Source organism: Quercus lobata, chromosome 11 (assembly GCF_001633185.2).
Source record: "Quercus lobata isolate SW786 chromosome 11, ValleyOak3.0 Primary Assembly, whole genome shotgun sequence".
Classification (NCBI taxonomy): domain Eukaryota; kingdom Viridiplantae; phylum Streptophyta; class Magnoliopsida; order Fagales; family Fagaceae; genus Quercus; species Quercus lobata.
The window spans coordinates 38,666,896-38,683,933 of NC_044914.1; the positions used below are offsets into that span (position 1 = coordinate 38,666,896).

General features: G+C 34.0%; 1 protein-coding gene and 2 pseudogenes across 2 annotated transcripts; all 3 read right to left on the reverse strand.

The window, feature by feature from the left end:
- Nucleotides 1-354: 354 nt before the first annotated feature.
- Nucleotides 355-5,536, reverse strand: LOC115966823 (annotated as a pseudogene).
- A 1,865-nt stretch (nucleotides 5,537-7,401) lies between these two features.
- Nucleotides 7,402-10,758, reverse strand: LOC115969123 (salicylic acid-binding protein 2-like). 2 transcript variants are annotated; one of them, XM_031088696.1, is made up of 4 exons: nucleotides 10,588-10,758; nucleotides 8,828-9,072; nucleotides 8,016-8,147; nucleotides 7,403-7,907 (listed from the first exon to the last, which is right to left on the reverse strand). In XM_031088696.1, the coding sequence occupies exons 2-4, from the start codon at nucleotides 8,993-8,995 to the stop codon at nucleotides 7,623-7,625; spliced, it is 585 nt and encodes a 194-aa protein (XP_030944556.1). In that variant the 5' UTR covers nucleotides 8,996-9,072; nucleotides 10,588-10,758; the 3' UTR covers nucleotides 7,403-7,622. The 2 variants fall into 2 exon arrangements, with proteins under 2 accessions (XP_030944555.1, XP_030944556.1); XM_031088695.1 differs by lacking the exon at nucleotides 10,588-10,758 and having other exon boundaries at nucleotides 7,402-7,907; nucleotides 8,828-9,375.
- Nucleotides 10,759-15,084: 4,326 nt separating this feature from the next.
- Nucleotides 15,085-16,835, reverse strand: LOC115969257 (annotated as a pseudogene).
- Between the last annotated feature and the right edge of the window lie 203 nt (nucleotides 16,836-17,038).

Sequence of the window (17,038 nt, forward strand, 5' to 3'; positions counted from 1 at the left end):
TTTGATAAATTTTTATTAGAGTAATATCAATAACAACGTATTATTATTTTTTGATTAATAAATATTCACCTGCAAAAGGAAGCTGCACTACCACTACAAATTATACTCAATGGATAAGGATAAGTGTCCTAATCCTAACATGTCCAATGTAAAGATGCACTAAACACAATCTCAATCCATATTCAATTCAATGTAAGTGAAAAAAGTTATGACAAAATTTATACCCTTGAAATACTTATTGATATTTTATCACTTGTGCCATAACACCAATGGCTTATTTGCCACAATCTATAGCTTAGTATTCTCCCTAATTTCAATGTTGTATTGAAACTAGAAAGTGAAATGTCCCATGCATTAGAAAATGGGATAAGAATATTTCTCAGCAATGCCTTGGTGATGAGCCCAAAGCTCTATTGGCTTAGACATCATGACCATGTGATCGGATCCTTTGATCTCCACCACATCATTGGGTGGATTTCTCTTAATCATCCACAGTTGAAGATCCCTCCTTGCAACCTTATCTTTTTCGGATATGATGTAAACCCATTTAATCGACCCATAATTCTCAGAGAACATCATTAGCTGCTTTGATAGGTCTTCATCACTAAACAAACGTAGTGGTCTCAACAACAAGGAGGCCAATGTCAAATCCTACAACAGTTGTAACATACAATGTTGATATGTTAGTTTCAACAAGAACTTTTGTATTTAGGTTGCGTTTGGCTCAATGTAAAATGATTTCAAAGTGTAAAATATTTTTCAGAAATGAAAATGATTTCAGTTTTATGGTCACATCACAAAAAATGTTTTGGAAAATATTTTAAGGTGTTTGGTTGTGTTTTTGAAAATCCTCTAGAAAACACATTCTCTCACATTTTCTTAGCTTCCAAACAAATGTTATAATAGGAAATTTGAATATATAAACCAAATCAACAATAAAACATAACAAAAAAATTCAGTCTTTCTAAAAAATAAGCACCGATTGTGAGAGAGGGAGAGGGAGAGATAGATTGAGAGAAAGAGAGAGGTAAAGGACCACAGATCGGTGGGTGGTTCTGAAGAAGGCGAGATGGGCAGGTGGGTCTGACAGCGACGAGATTGGCAGGTGGGTCTGATAGCGGCGAGATCGGTGGGTGGGTCTGAAGGAGGCGATGATGACGAGATTGGTTTGTAGATTAGAGATCGTTTGTGGGTCTAATAGCTTCTCGGCTTTGGTTGGTCAAAAGGAAAGAGAGAGGAAGAGAGAAGAGAAAGCTTCCTTCATCAACGGTGTAGATCTGTGGCAAAGACGATGACAGTTCGGTGAGTCTAAGGTTGGGTTGTCTTCTTCACTTTCCCTTCTAGTTCTCTCTCTGTCTTCGAGTGTGTGAGTTCGCGTGGAGTGTGCCTGAACTCTCTCTTAGTCTCTCTCTTCGGGTGTGTAGTTCAGAAATTCGTTGAAGGTAAAACGAGACTGTAAATGATTTTACGCTTTTAGTGGGGTATTTTACAGTCAATGTGTATGTAAATTTTTGTCCATACCTTCTGTGAGGTTGAATTTAATCGACCATTTTGTTGGCTTTATTCTGTGCAAATTTGCTTGTAATTCAGCACTTAAAAACCTTGTATTTAGGTGGGAATCATGTAAGGGTAGTGTGTGAGAGAGTGTGAAGAAATGCTCAAGATTGTGCACTAAAGCAGGGACTCGTGACTGGATCTCGCGGGTGGCTCACGACTGGCAAGTCGCCAGAGGATGCACACGAGTGAAGTATGCAGAGAAGCTGAACAGTCATGCCAGCTGTAGTACTACAGGACAAAAAGTCCAGACTGGCCATTCAGTTAGCTTGCAGCTTGAAGTCGCGACTCAGTCAAGTCGCCAACCAGCTCTGTTTTGAAAAACTGACTCTTCGCATTCCATTCTCACACAAGTATAAATACCCCTCATACCCACGAAATGTAGAGAGTTTCCAGAGAGAATTTTGAGAGAAAACCCTAAAGAAAAACAAGATTGACTTATCCACAATCTTTACATAGTGACTCTTCAAATTCTTCAACTCTCACTCTCTCCATTGTTACATCCTTGAGAGGTACACTAGCCAAAACCTTTTCTCACCATACCCATATCTGTGAGGAGGCTATTTGGTGCTTGGGAAGCAGTTAAGTAGGGACCAATTGATATTGGTTCATGCTATAGGCTATAGCGGAATCCGGTAAGCTAAAGAAGACAAAGGTTCGGTGTAACCTTGTTGGAGCAAGAAGCTTGGAGGGCTTAGGTATACTGAGTAGATTAGGCTTGGAGGGTCTTTTGCTGTTCATGTATCCCAACTTCATTCTTTAGTGGATTATTGACCGCTTGGAGGGCAGCGGAAAGGTTTTACGCTGAGGACTTTGGTTTCCTCTTCGATAACACATCGTTGTATTGTCTTGTGTTTACATCTCTCTTTGCTTAATCCCTGCCATTTAATTTCTGCTGTGGTTGTGATTTTATTTGGTTTAGATTATTTTATCAATTCTGTTTTAGCTTATATTCATATTCTGCACATATATTGTTTGATATTAAGCTTGAATTGGTATTTTGTAATTTGGGGGTCTAAACGTTCAAGGTGTTTTACACACTATTTGAACATTCACCTTCTAAACACACATGTAAAATAATTTCTTAAAAGTATTTTCATGTGAAACAAACGCAGCCTTAATATAATGTGTAAGGACACGATTCGTAACGAACCGTAACAGTGTTGGGTTCGCACGTAAAAAGGCCCAAACAATGTCATTTGTAGAGCGTGGGTTTGAAAGGCTAGGCCTTGGTCACCAGGCAGTGGGTTTTTCGTGATACCTATACATGGTTAAGTCGTCTTCGCCCTAGGAGTCTTTCTCCTGGAGGCGGGCTGGGAGGCTCTGATTTTTGGCCATTTTTCCTAGCCCCTTCTATGAATTGTTTACTTTTCCTTTTATATTAGCCTGTGTTTTTTTTTTCCTTCGTCCACGTGTAGGATCGACATTCCAAGACTGATACTTTTCCCATCAGCCCATACCCAGAGTGGTTGGGGGTGGTTGTAAAAGCTGGAGAGCATGGCTCTGCCAGGTGCAGAGTATTGAATGGCAGTAAGGGCAGCTTTCCCTGGTCGTTACACTTTCCAGCATACCCCTTTCTATTGGCACAGATATTTTAGATTTTTTCCCAAGTTGCTTCTATACCATTTTTGCCCTTTCTTCTTGTGAGATCTCGGACATGCCGAGGACTGAATCGTCCTCGGTTGTGTCCCAAGGCTATGTCGTACTTGTATTGCCGAGCCTGGGCCATCACCTTCCTCTGTTTGGGCATTTGGACCCCAACGAATAAATGGGTCTGGCCCACGAATTATTGGGCCCCACATAATGTATTTTCCATTCTATTTTTGTTTAAAAAAAATGCAATTCTTACCTCAATCGGGCTAAGTTGGAACACATCTGATGCCAGGTACAAGGGCCTAAAGATGAAAGTGGTTGGAGGATTGTTTAGGCCTTGGTCATATGTATAGTGACTGTCAAGCAGTGGGCCTTGTTGGCCGAAAGACTGTAATAATTAGACATCTCAATGTCAAGATGCAAAGAGTAGGTCACTAACAAAAGGCAATTTAATAGAGTTGATCACTTGATTCTAAAAAAATAAATAAAAAGAGTTGATCACTTGATTCTAAAATTAAAATTAAAAAAAGAAAAGAAAAGAAAAAGGAATTGATCTCTAACAACTATGAATCTCCTATCATAAAATTTATTATTAGACAAATCAGTGTTAAAATGCAAAGAGTAGGTTGCTAACTAAAAGCAATTTAATTGAGTTGATCACTTGATTCTATAAAAAAAGATAGAGTTGATTTCTAACAACTATGAATTTCTTATCATGAAATTTATTATTAGACTAATCAGTGTCAAAATGCAAAGAGTAGGTTACTAGCAAAAGGCAATTTAATAGAGTTGATCACTTGATTCTAAAAATATAAGAAGAAAAAAAAGAGTTGATCATTAACAACTATGAATTTCCCATCATGAAATTGATTATTAGACAAATCAGTGTCAAAATGCAAAGAGTAGGTTGCTAACTAAAAGCAATTTAATTGAGTTGATCACTTGATTCTATAAAAAAAGATAGAGTTGATCTCTAACAACTATGGATTTCTTATCATGAAATTTATTATTAGACTAATCAGTGTCAAAATGCAAAGAGTAGGTTACTAGCAAAAGGCAATTTAATAGAGTTGATCACTTGATTCTAAAAAAAAAAAAAGAAGAAAAAAAAGAGTTGATCACTAACAACTATGAATTTCCCATCATGAAATTTATTATTAGATAAATCAGTGTCAAAATGCAAAGAGTAAGTCACTAACAAAAGGCAATTTAATAGAGTTGATCACTTAATTCTTGAAAAAAAAAAGGAGTTGGTCACTAAATTTCCTATCACGAAATTTATGATTAAATAAAATTGCAAAGAGTAGGTAGCTAAGAAAAGGCAATTTTAATAGAGTTGATCACTTGATTCTCAAAAAAAAAAAAAAAAAGAGTTGATTACTATTTTTTTTTTAATACAAGAGAGTTGATTACTAACAACTATGAATTTCCTATTATGAAATTTGGACAAGTAAATAATAATATAATGAAACGTAAATATGGTATAGTAAATCGTATAGCTTTGTTTGGGTCTATATATAATTATATGACCAATTTTCTTTAGGTAGATTTTTTAATTTATTTAGAATCTTAGATAATGGGTAGGTTGAGATGATGGTAAAACCAGGAAGCCGAAATGGTTTTTTGACCGTCCTAAACATTTGGGATAGCACTATCTTTAATGAGAGCTCATCCTTGGGCCTAAACATTTCACAGCATCTCAAGTCATAGTTTAAATGTTAACTTGGGCTTGAATCTCAATGGTATAAAAGCTCATAATTTTTTTTTTTTTTTTAGATAAGAAAAAGCTCATGAATTTTGCTGGACAGAGATTCAAATTGCAAGGGTAAAAGGGTTACAACCAGCACTTACATACTAGTTACATCTACTAAACCTAATTAATATTGTACTTTACCATCAAAATGAAAAAGAAAAAAGAAAAAAGTGCATTAAGACAGTGAATAACATTTGATTGAGGGTGGAAATGTTGAGGGTTGGCCCAGGCTAAGGCAGTGACAAAAACAGCAACAGAGATCTTACTTGGAAAATATTCCATGGCTTGAGAAATTGCCATGCCACCAAGGCTATGACTAACAAGGATTACTCTTTCATGAGAAGGAAGAGCTTCCATGAAGTCCCTCAAGGGCTTGAAATAGTCAAAACTTGATTGGAGATCATTTGCCTGCAATGGATTGATCCCAGAAGTAGCTAAGTCTAGTGCAGTGACATTGTGACCAGAAGATTTTAGTAGTGTCACAAGCTTGTACCAGGACCAAGCTCCAAGGCATGAACCATGAATTAGCACAAAGTGCTTGCCAGTTCTTGGTGGCTCCTTAGCAGTCTCAATTCCAAGAGATGAAAGAATGATAAAAAAAGAAATTAACATGAAATGCTTCTTGCTCAGCTCCATATTATGTTTTGTTCTTCCTAAGGACACACAAATTGTCATGGGTTTTATGTAGTTATAAAGAGGTAGGTTTTGATGATGAGCACCTTTCCTAAGGACTCAACATAAACTATGCAATTTGACCATATAATTTTTTTTCCCTTTGTCTGAATTTGACTTTGAGATCTCTGATAAGGCTTTATGAAAATCTTGTCACAAAGAACACCAAGCTGATCACTTGTCAAACATGTTAACAAGCACAAATGATTAAATAGTTTTGATTTCTTTGTGTAGTTCTCCAGTATAGAAATTACCATCATTGTATAAAGGGTAGGTTTTGACAATGATTATTCTAATGGGCTCTTCTAGCAAAGAAAGAAAGAAAGAAAGAAATTAAATAAAAAGGAAAAGAAAAAAAGAAACCCATTCTAATAGGCTCACGTTTTCTCAATAAAATAAAAATATCATGCAACTTAAAACTTTTACTTTTAGAAAATATTTTGAAAGTCATAGCAAGCAAGTGCGGCTTCTGGAATCTGTTTATTTATTTTTGATGTGAAATACTACTAAACTTTATTAATCAGAAGAAATGACAAATACATCCTGGTTGAGAGCTTGTTCAAGGAAACAAGGAGTCTCTTCAACCCAAACAGACAAATTTACAATGCCTAAAGCATGTCTTGCAAGTAAATGGGCTGGCCTATTACCATTACAACCAACATGGGCAAAGTCTACACGGTGAAAGCTATGGGCAGCAGCTATAGAACTATAGACCAGAGCAGCAACAGATAAAGGAGGAGGAGATAAGTCCCTTAAGGCATTAACCAGTGACAAAGAATCACTCTCAAGCGTGAAGTCCTGTATAGACATATCCTTGAATGGGTAGAAGATGACAACATTTTGTAACTTTTATTGACATTTTCCAGGTATAAAACCACCCCTCCTTCACTTATATATATAAAAGAAAGATATTAGACATACTATAATTTTTACTGTATTCATGGTCATGTTTCTTTGTAAGATTATATATATTTTTTCTTTTTATATTTCATATTTGGAATTGAGTTTAATGCTAAAAGAAAATATTTTATTTTTATTAATAAAACATGCACGATGTTGTGAAGAACAAGAATCTAGCTGAATAATTATTTTTGTATTATGTATGTCATTCAACAATATTATACTACAGTTTCAATGAATTTACCATGATTTATAATTTATATTTTGTCATTATTTTTTGGAGGAAAAAAAATGACGTGATATTGTATTTACAAATGTAACGATAATTTGAGAAAAATAAATAATTACTATAAGATTCTTAAGAATAAACCAAACATAACCATTTCATATTCCTATGAATCTTATTAAATTCCTAATCAAACCAAACATAGGAACAATTAGATCATCAAGCATCCAAATTACTAGGCATCACTTCTCAAGAATTTGAATTGGATGCCGGTGGTAACATAGATTACCGTAACATGTTGATATAATTATTGGTCCAATTAGAATTGATACTATCCCTATATTGGAGCTTGTATGTGTTTGAAGGCTTTTATTATTGTCCAATTTTACTTTGGGAATGGAAATTTTTTAGGTTTGGAGCAATGAAAAGTATGAGAGTGTGGAGCACAGGGTGATAGTGAACTCAGAGAGGGAATAGTTCTCTATTCCATTTTTAAGCCCTTGGAAGAGCTGACAAATGAGCAAAATCCTACTAAATATGAGCATACAACTGGGTTGAGTTTATAAATATTAGAATGCGAAGTAATTTTCAAAAACTAAATGTTGACAGCTTGCAAATTAATCATTTCAAGATATCAGAGTAAGCTTGTTGGAGGTAGTATTATCTATTGGGACCAATAACCTTTAGAATTCGATAGAGTACTACTTTGTACACACAAATAAGCAATTCTATGATTAAACACGATTCAATCAATTTTCCTTATATTGTAGAAGGTTAGAGATACAAATTTTATTATTATTAAAACATTATCATTTTCATAGAGAGCCTTGTGCCATAATACCAATGGCTTATAAATTATAATTCTCTCTCTCTCTGATTATAATACATTGCTAGTGAATCAATGTCCCATGCATTGAAAGTGGATTAAGAATGTTTCTCAGCAATGCCTTGGAGATGAGACCAAAGCTCCCTTGTCTTAGACATCATGACCATGTGATCTGATCCTTTGATCTCCACCACATCATTGGGTGGATTTCTCTCAATCATCCACAATTGAAAATCTCTCTTTATCACCTTATCTTTTTCAACTATGATGTAAACCCTTTTAACTGACCCATACCTCTTAGTAGACAGCATTAGCTGCTTTGACAGGTCTTCATCACTAAACAAACGTAATGGTCTCAACAACAAGGTAGCTAGTGTCAAATCCTACAACAAATTGCAACATAAAATGTTAGAGCACTTGTTTAAACATGATCAGAAGGTTGACATGTTAGTTTCAAAAAGAAGTTTTGGAAAAGAAAATGCATTTCTTACCTCAATTGGACTAAGCGGGAACAATTTTGATGCCGAGTACAAGGGCCCAAAGATGAAAGTAGTTGGAGGGTTGTTTGGGCCTTGGTCATATGTAAAGTGATTGTCAAGCTGAGGGCCTTGTTGATTCACTCTCTGTAATAATAAGATAAATCAGTGTCAAAAGACTCAAAACTCAAAGAGTGGGGTTGGTGTTACAGGAGTGTAGTGAAAACTTATTTCTAAGGATCACATATCTGATATCACCAATTTAATAGAGGTTTGTTTTTTTTTTTTTTTTAAAGAAGAAAATTCAATAGAGTATTCAAAAAATTTAATAGAGTTGATCACTAACAATTATGAATTTCTAATCATGAAATTTGTATAGGTAAATAGTTTTTTTTTTTTTTTTAAAGAATCAGACAGGTAAATATTAATAATTAGCCAATTTCATAGAAATATATAATAATTATATGATGAGATATTTTCTTAAGGGTAGGTTTAGATTTTATTTTTATTTTATTTTTTATGATGGGCAGGTCGAGATTATAGTAAAGCAAGGAGCCTAGAACAATATCCTAAAATATTTTTGGCCCAGCTATAGCTTCCACAAGAGCTCATATTTGGGCATGGACATTGCACAACAGTTCAAATCTTGTGGTTAATATGCCAACTTGGGCCTGAATCTCAATGGTATTTTAAAGGGTAATGAATTTTGTTGGAGAGAAATTGCGAGTGTAATAGGGTTACGCTTACTTCTATTTGATCTGATTATATTATATTGAACTTTATCGTTAAAAAAAAAAAATCATTTGAAAAAAAGTTGCAAGGAGTACCATTTGATTGAGGGTAGAATAGTTGAGGGTCAGCCCAGGCATGAAGGCAGTGGCAAAAACAGCTACAGAAATCTTACTTGGAAAATATTCCATGGCTTGAGAAATTGCATACCCACCATAGCTATGACCAACAAGGATTACTCTTTCATGAAAAGGAAGAGCTTCCATGAAGTCCCTCAAAGGCTTGAAATAGTCAGAACTTGATTGGAGATCATTTGCCTGCAGTGGGTTGATTCCAGAAGCGCCTAAGTCTAGTGCAGTGACATTGTGCCCTGAAGATTTTAGTAGTGTCTCAAGCTTGTACCAAGACCAAGCTCCAAGGCATGCTCCATGAATTAGCACAAAGTGCTTGCCAGTTCTTGGTGGCTCCTCCTTAGTAGACTCAATTCCAAGAGATGAAATTATGATAAAGATAGAAATTAGCATGAAATACTTCTTGCTCAGCTCCATATTATGTTTTGCTCTTCCTATGGACACAAATTGTCATGGCTTTTATGTAGTAGTTATAAAGAGGTAGATTTTGATCATGATTCATGAACTTTCCAGTGGGCTAGTTTTCCCTCTATATAAAAATGCAATTTGACCATATAATAAGGGTGGCTCCAAGACCAGTTCAAATGAACCCCTGACCTGGTCCAAAAAAAAAAAAATTTATATATAATTTTTTTTTTGACTCCAACAATAAAAATTTGAACACCCTAACTTTAAGTTTTTTGTTAAATCCAATTGAAATAAGTTTGAACATCATCCTTAGTTTTTCTCCATTTCTGATTTGTATTTATTTTTTCTTAGTTTTTCTCTATGTCCGATCAAGTATTTTGATAAGTGCTCTACACATTTTTCAAGTCCAAGAAATCTTTTACTATTTACTCCAATTCCAAGAGAGTGACAACGTGCATATTTAAAAAATCATACACTTCAAAAGCAAAATTTCATTACTGGAGCATTATTTTTCTTAGTTTCACACTTACTCCCACGCTCCAGCCTTATCCCTAAGTGTGTTATTATTCTTATTTATTTGATTTTTTTATTCAATTGATATAACTTATAAATATATTATATAATAAGTTATTATTAATTTGATAAAAATCTATAATTAGTTATTTAATTCTATTCATTTATGCATCCAATGATTGTTATTTTAACGATCTTTCAAACGTTAATATTTTTTAAGATTATTGTACAATATAGTTGTGTTGTATATAACGTGAAAGTTATATATACAAAAAAAAAATAATCACTTTATTTTTTACTCACACCTCCCTTGTCAATAAATTCATGGCTCCACGTTATTGACCCCCCTAAATAAAAATCCTAGAGCTGCCATTGCCATATAATTTTCTTTTCCTTTTTTTTTTTGAATTTGACTTTGAGATCTTTGAGAGTAATTTTGAAAAACTTGTCACAAGACAACACTTCTCAAACAGCTTTGACAAGTTCAAATGATCATTGAATATTCTTTAATTTCTTTGTGTAGTTATCCAGTACACAGATCATCATTGATTAATAAACGGGTAGGTTTTGACAATGATCACCGATTCTATATTTTAATGGGCTCACGTTTTCTCAATAAAAAATGTATGCAAATTTGAACTTTGATATTTGAGAATAGATTTTGAAAGTCATAGCATGCAAGTGGGGCTACTTGAATTCGATCAAACATTGAACAGTTAGAAGATGCCAAGAGAGTCTGTAACTCGATTACATTAATTAATCCATTTTTAAAGGAGAAATAGGGTTCAAAAAAATTTCAGAGGCGCCTAAGTCTAGTGCAGTGACATTGTGCCCTGAAGATTTTAGCAGTGTCTCAAGCTTGTACCAAGACCAAGCTCCAAGGCATGCTCCATGAATTAGCACAAAGTGCTTGCCAGTTCTTGGTGGCTCCTCCTTAGTAGACTCAATTCCAAGAGATGAAAGAATGATAAAGAAAGAAATTAGAATGAAATACTTTTTGCTTAGCTCCATATTATGTTTTGCTCTTCCTATGGACATAAATTGTCATGGGTTTTATGTAGTTATAAAGAGGTAGGTTTTGATCATGACTAATCAACTTTCCAATGGGCTAGTTTTTCCTCCATATAAACATGCAATTTAACCATATAATTTTCTTTTCCCTTTGTTTGAATTTGACTTTGAGATCTTTGATAAGAATTTTGAAAAACTTGTCACAAAACAACCAGTGGCGGTGCCACCTTATGGTCAGGGTGTTCCTAGGACCACCCTGTCCTAAGAAAAAAAAAATTTATATATAAAAATTTAAAATTTTATATTTATTTTCCTTTAAAAAAATTTTTAGGACCACCTTGAATTTTTTTTATGTAAATAAAATTTAATTTTGGTCCATAATTTGAGCAATTTAACAATATATTGGGGTCTTTCAAGCAAAAAGGAAAAACTCAAAAAAAAAAAATTTAACTAAAATTTGAAAAAAAAAAAAAATTATAAAAAAACTACTATAGGCTGGGCAGTGGTTTGATTCCTTCGACTAAGCACACTGCTCAATACAACACAATTTTCAACCTTCTATTATTTTTTATTATAGTATTATTTTTCCTCACCAGACATATATTACTTACTTCTCATTTTTAATTATTTTTTCTTATTTATTCTTAACCACACACGTCTTCTGTCTCCTCCATTTTTACATTTCATACTTTTAAATTTTATCACATCTTCATCTACACTTTTACATTTACGTTTTGTCTTCTTCCTTATTTGTAATTTCTGTATCTTCTACTAGTACCAGTGTGGCAGTGCCTCTTCTCAAGTTTTGAGTCTCAAATTTCTCAATACGATTTTTTTTAGCTGTACAGGTACCTTTGTTCATTTCTTTTCTTTTCATTTTTTTTTTCCTTTTGAGGTTTTTTGGTTTACAGAATGCAAATTATTTGTTTTGATTTTAAGAACAATTTTTTTTATTTTTTTTTTTTTTTAAGCACAAACTTCATGCTAGCCGAATCTTGAATTTTGGCCGGTATTTACCGAAATACCCTGAAACACCCGAAATAGACCAGAATGACCCGAAATTTTTTCTGAAGTCGATTATGGTGGGTTACAGTTCCGGTTTGTTTACCGGCACGGTATTTTCCGGCCGTTACGGCTGAAACGGAATAAAATTAATAACATTGAATCAAACCTAATTACCTAAAGGCTAAAAGGAAATAAGATTGTGTAAATTATACTTCCAAAAGAACATCCTGAACAAAATTCTTAGAGTCAAACAGGTTAACACTTCTCAAACAGGTTTAACAAGTTCAAATGATCATTGAGTATTCTTTAATTTCTTTGTGCAGTTATCCAGTACACAGATTATCATTGATTTATAAACGGGTAGGTTCTGACAATGATCACCTATTCTATATATCCTGATAACGAGCAAGCTTGGTAGGAGGCACTAGTGTAGACCAACATCGAGTGTTCACATCATATTTTTGAGATACTAGGATCTGTTTTCTGAAGGGGAGAGCAGTGTAAACGATACGTTTAGCAAAGATGTTATCAAGGCCAAAGCCAGATGGAGGATTGGGCAAGGGTTCCCAAGTATTTAAGATGGGGTCATAAACCTCCATCCAGCCATACCCTTTTGCTTCTGCTTCTTCCAATCGAAACTCACCACCATGCCAACTACCCATGACATATAACTTACCATCAAGGACTACGGATTTTGGGTATAATTTATCAGGAAAAGTCATGGGTGGAAGAGCTTCCCAACCAGCATCAGGACAGTTAAGGTCCAAGCGATTCATATCCAAGAAACCAGCTGGTTTGATATCACCTTCAAAATTCAAGCCCACAATAGAATAGAGATGGGGCGCTACATATTCATGTTTACTGTATATACCTACTGATGGGTTCAATTTAAGGTAGTTCGTCCATATTGGTCGTCCATGACTAGACCGCGTCCAGAAGGTTTTGTGAGGAAATCTGGTTTTATAACTTTTTCCCAATTCAAATAATTAAGAAAGTTAGGAGGGATGAGTAGCTTGGTGAAGAATTTTCCTTCATTGTAGGGTCTATAACTTTTCCCTGTGTAAAAAGCAGTACTGTCCTAAGTTCACTCATCTGCACCTAAAAAAGAGTTCCAGAACTTTGAAGGTTGGATATGGTTTTTAGGTGGAGCTGTAATTAGATACCGTTGGCTGAATTTGTCATTGGACTTTGGAGCTACCCTTGCAATTTGTACATACAGTACTGTGTAGCTAGAGATATTTGTTAGATTTTTTGGGGGATATCAGAGGTACATATGAAGAGTTTTTATTTAGTGGGACAACCCAATACAGGTTAACATGGCTATTTAACCAACTGCAACACTTGATGACTTCACAACCAATTTAGTTGCTTGCAAAGCTAGCTAATTACCTACCTTTGAATTCATTTTTATTTTTCACCTACCTTTAGTATTAAGATTATCCAAAGCAATCAATTTGGTTCCGTGTAAGGCTTTATGAAAATCTTGTCACAAAGAACACCAAGCTGATCACTTGTCAAACATGTTAACAAGCACAAATGATAAAATAGTTTTGATTTCTTTGTGTAGTTCTCCAGTATAGAAATTGTCATCATTGTATAAAGGGTAGGTTTTGACAATGATTATTCTAATGGGCTCTTCTAGCAAAGAAAGAAAGAAAGAAATTAAAAAAAAAGGAAAAGAAAAAAAGAAACCCATTCTAATAGGCTCACGTTTTCTCAATAAAATAAAAATATCATGCAACTTAAAACTTTGACTTTCAGAAAATATTTTGAAAGTCATAGCAAGCAAGTGCGGCTTCTGGAATCTGTTTATTTATTTTTGATGTGAAATACTACTAAACTTTATTAATTAGAAGAATTGAAAAATACATCCTAGTTGAGAGTTTGTTCAAGGAAACAAGGAATCTCTTCAACCCAAACAGACAAATTTGCAATGCCTAAAGCATGTCTTGCAAGTAAATGGGTTGGCCTATTACCATTACAACCAACATGGGCAAAGTCTACACAGCGAAAGCTATGGGCAGTAGCTATAGAACTATAGACCAGAGCAGCAACAGATAACGGAGGAGAGATAAGTCCCTTAAGGCATTAACCAGCGACAAAGAATCACTCTCAAGCGTGAAGGCCTGTATAGACATATCCTTGAATGGGTAGAAGATGACAACATTTTGTAACTTTTATTGACATTTTTCAGGTTTAAAACCTCCCCTCCTTCACTTATATATATAAAAGAAAGATATTAGACACACTATAATTTTTACTGTATTCATGGTCATGTTTATTTGTAAGATTATATATATTTTTTCTTTTTATATTTCATATTTGGAATTGAGTTTGATGCTAAAAGAAAATATATTATTTTTATTAATAAAACATGCACGATGTTGTGAAGAACAAGAATCTAGCTAAATAATTATTTTTGTATTATGTATGTCATTCAACAATATTATACTACAGTTTCAATGAATTTACCATGATTTATAATTTATATTTTGTCATTATTTTTTAGAGGAAAAAAATGACGTGATATTGTATTTACAAATGTAACGATAATTTGAGAAAAATAAATAATTACTATAAGATTCTTAAGAATAAACCAAACATAACAATTTCATATTCCTATGAATCCTATTAAATTCCTAATCAAACCAAACATAGGAACAATTAGATCATCAAGCATCCAAATTACTAGGCATCACTTCTCAAGAATTTGAATTGGATGCCGGTGGTAACATAGATTACCGTAACATGTTGATATAATTATTGGTCCAATTAGAATTGATACTATCCCTATATTGGAGCTTGTATGTGTTTGAAGGCTTTTATTATTGTCCAATTTTACGTTGGGAATGGAAATTGTTTAGGTTTGGAGCAATGAAAAGTATGAGAGTGTGGAGCATAGGGTGATAGTGAACTCGGAGAGGGAATAGTTCTCTATTCCATTTTTAAGCCCTTGGAAGAGCTGACAAATGAGCAAAATCCTACTAAATATGAGCATACAACTGGGTTGAGTTTATAAATATTAGAATGCGAAGTAATTTTCAAAAACTAAAGGTTGACAGCTTGCAAATTAATCATTTCAAGATATCAGAGTAAGCTTGTTGGAGGTAGTATTATCTATTGGGACCAATAACCTTTAGAATTCGATAGAGTACTACTTTGTACACACAAATAAGCAATTCTGTGATTAAACACGATTCAATCAATTTTCCTTATATTGTAGAAGGTTAGAGATACACATTTTATTATTATTAAAACACTATCATTTTCGTAGAGAGCCTTGTGCCATAATACCAATGGCTTATAAATTATAATTCTCTCTCTTTTTGATTATAATACATTGCTAGTGAATCAATGTCCCATGCATTGAAAGTGGATTAAGAATATTTCTCAGCAATGCCTTGGAGATGAGACCAAAGCTCTCTTGTCTTAGACATCATGACCATGTGATCTGATCCTTTGATCTCCACCACATCATTGGGTGGATTTCTCTCAATCATCCACAATTGAAAATCTCTCTTTATCACCTTATCTTTTTCAACTATGATGTAAACCCTTTTAACTGACCCATACTTCTTAGTAGACAGCATTAGCTGCTTTGACAGGTCTTCATCACTAAACAAACGTAATGGTCTCAACAACAAGGTAGCCAGTGTCAAATCCTACAACAAATTGCAACATAAAATGTTAGAGCACTTGTTTAAACATGATCAGAAGGTTGACATGTTAGTTTCAAAAAGAAGTTTTGGAAAAGAAAATGCATTTCTTACCTCAATTGGACTAAGCGGGAACAATTTTGATGCCGAGTACAAGGGCCCAAAGATGAAAGTAGTTGGAGGGTTGTTTGGGCCTTGGTCATATGTAAATTAGTGATTGTCAAGCTGAGGGCCTTGTTGGTTCAGTCTCTGTAATAATAAGATAAATTAGTGTCAAAAGACTCAAAACTCAAAGAGTGGGGTTGGTGTTACAGGAGTGTAGTGAAAACTTATTTTTAAGGATCACATATCTGATATCACCAATTTAATAGAGGTTTTTTTTTTTTTTCAATAGAAGAAAATTCAATAGAGTATTCAAAAAATTTAATAGAGTTGATCACTAACAACTATGAATTTCTAATCATGAAATTTGTATAGGTAAATAGTTTTTTTTTTTTTTTTTTTTTTTTTCTCCAGAATCGGACAGGTAAATATTAATAATTAGCCGATTTCATAGAAATATATATAATAATTATATGATGAGATATTTTCTTAAGGGTTGGTTTAGATTTTATTTTTATTTTATTTTTTATGATGGGTAGGTCGAGATTATAGTAAAGCTAGGAGCCTAGAACAATATCCTAAAATATTTTTTGGCCCAGCTATAGCTTCCACAAGAGCTCATATTTGGGCATGGACATTGCATAACAGTTTAAATCTTGTGGTTAATATGCCAACTTGGGTCTAAATCTCAATGGTATTTTAAAGGGTAATGAATTTTGTTGGAGAGAAATTGCAAGTGTAATAGGGTTACACTTACTTCTATTTGATCTGATTATATTATATTGAACTTTATCGTTAAAAATAAAATCATTTGAAAAAAAGTTGCAAGGAGTACCATTTGATTGAGGGTAGAATAGTTGAGGGTCAGCCCAGGCATGAAGGCAGTGGCAAAAACAGCTACAGAAATCTTACTTGGAAAATATTCCATGGCTTGAGAAATTGCATACCCACCATAGCTATGACCAACAAGGATTACTCTTTCATGAAAAGGAAGAGCTTCCATGAAGTCCCTCAAAGGCTTGAAATAGTCAGAACTTGATTGGAGATCATTTGCCTGCAGTGGGTTGATTCCAGAAGCGCCTAAGTCTAGTGCAGTGACATTGTGCCCTGAAGATTTTAGCAGTGTCTCAAGCTTGTACCAAGACCAAGCTCCAAGGCATGCTCCATGAATTAGCACAAAGTGCTTGCCAGTTCTTGGTGGCTCCTCCTTAGTAGACTCAATTCCAAGAGATGAATGAATGATAAAGAAAGAAATTAGCATGAAATACTTCTTGCTCAACTCCATATTATGTTTTACTCTTCCTATGGACATAAATTGTCATGGGTTTTATGTAGTTATAAAGAGGTAGGTTTTGATCATGACTAATCAACTTTCCAATGGGCTAGTTTTTCCTCCATATAAACATGCAATTTAACCATATAATTTTCTTTTCCCTTTGTTTGAATTTGACTTTGAGATCTTTGATAAGAATTTTGAAAAACT

What these genes read in the sequence shown, in the direction of transcription:
- LOC115969123 (XM_031088695.1), bottom strand. Translation starts at nt 9,277, where the DNA reads ATGGAGCTGAGCAAGAAGTATTTCATGCTAATTTCTATCTTTATCATA. An exon ending in ATTCTACCCTCAATCAAATG is followed by an intron (nt 8,148 to 8,827) that starts GTACTCCTTGCA and finishes TTATTATTACAG; the next exon opens with AGAGTGAATCAACAAGGCCC. An exon ending in TCCCGCTTAGTCCAATTGAG is followed by an intron (nt 7,908 to 8,015) that starts GTAAGAAATGCA and finishes AATTTGTTGTAG; the next exon opens with GATTTGACACTAGCTACCTT.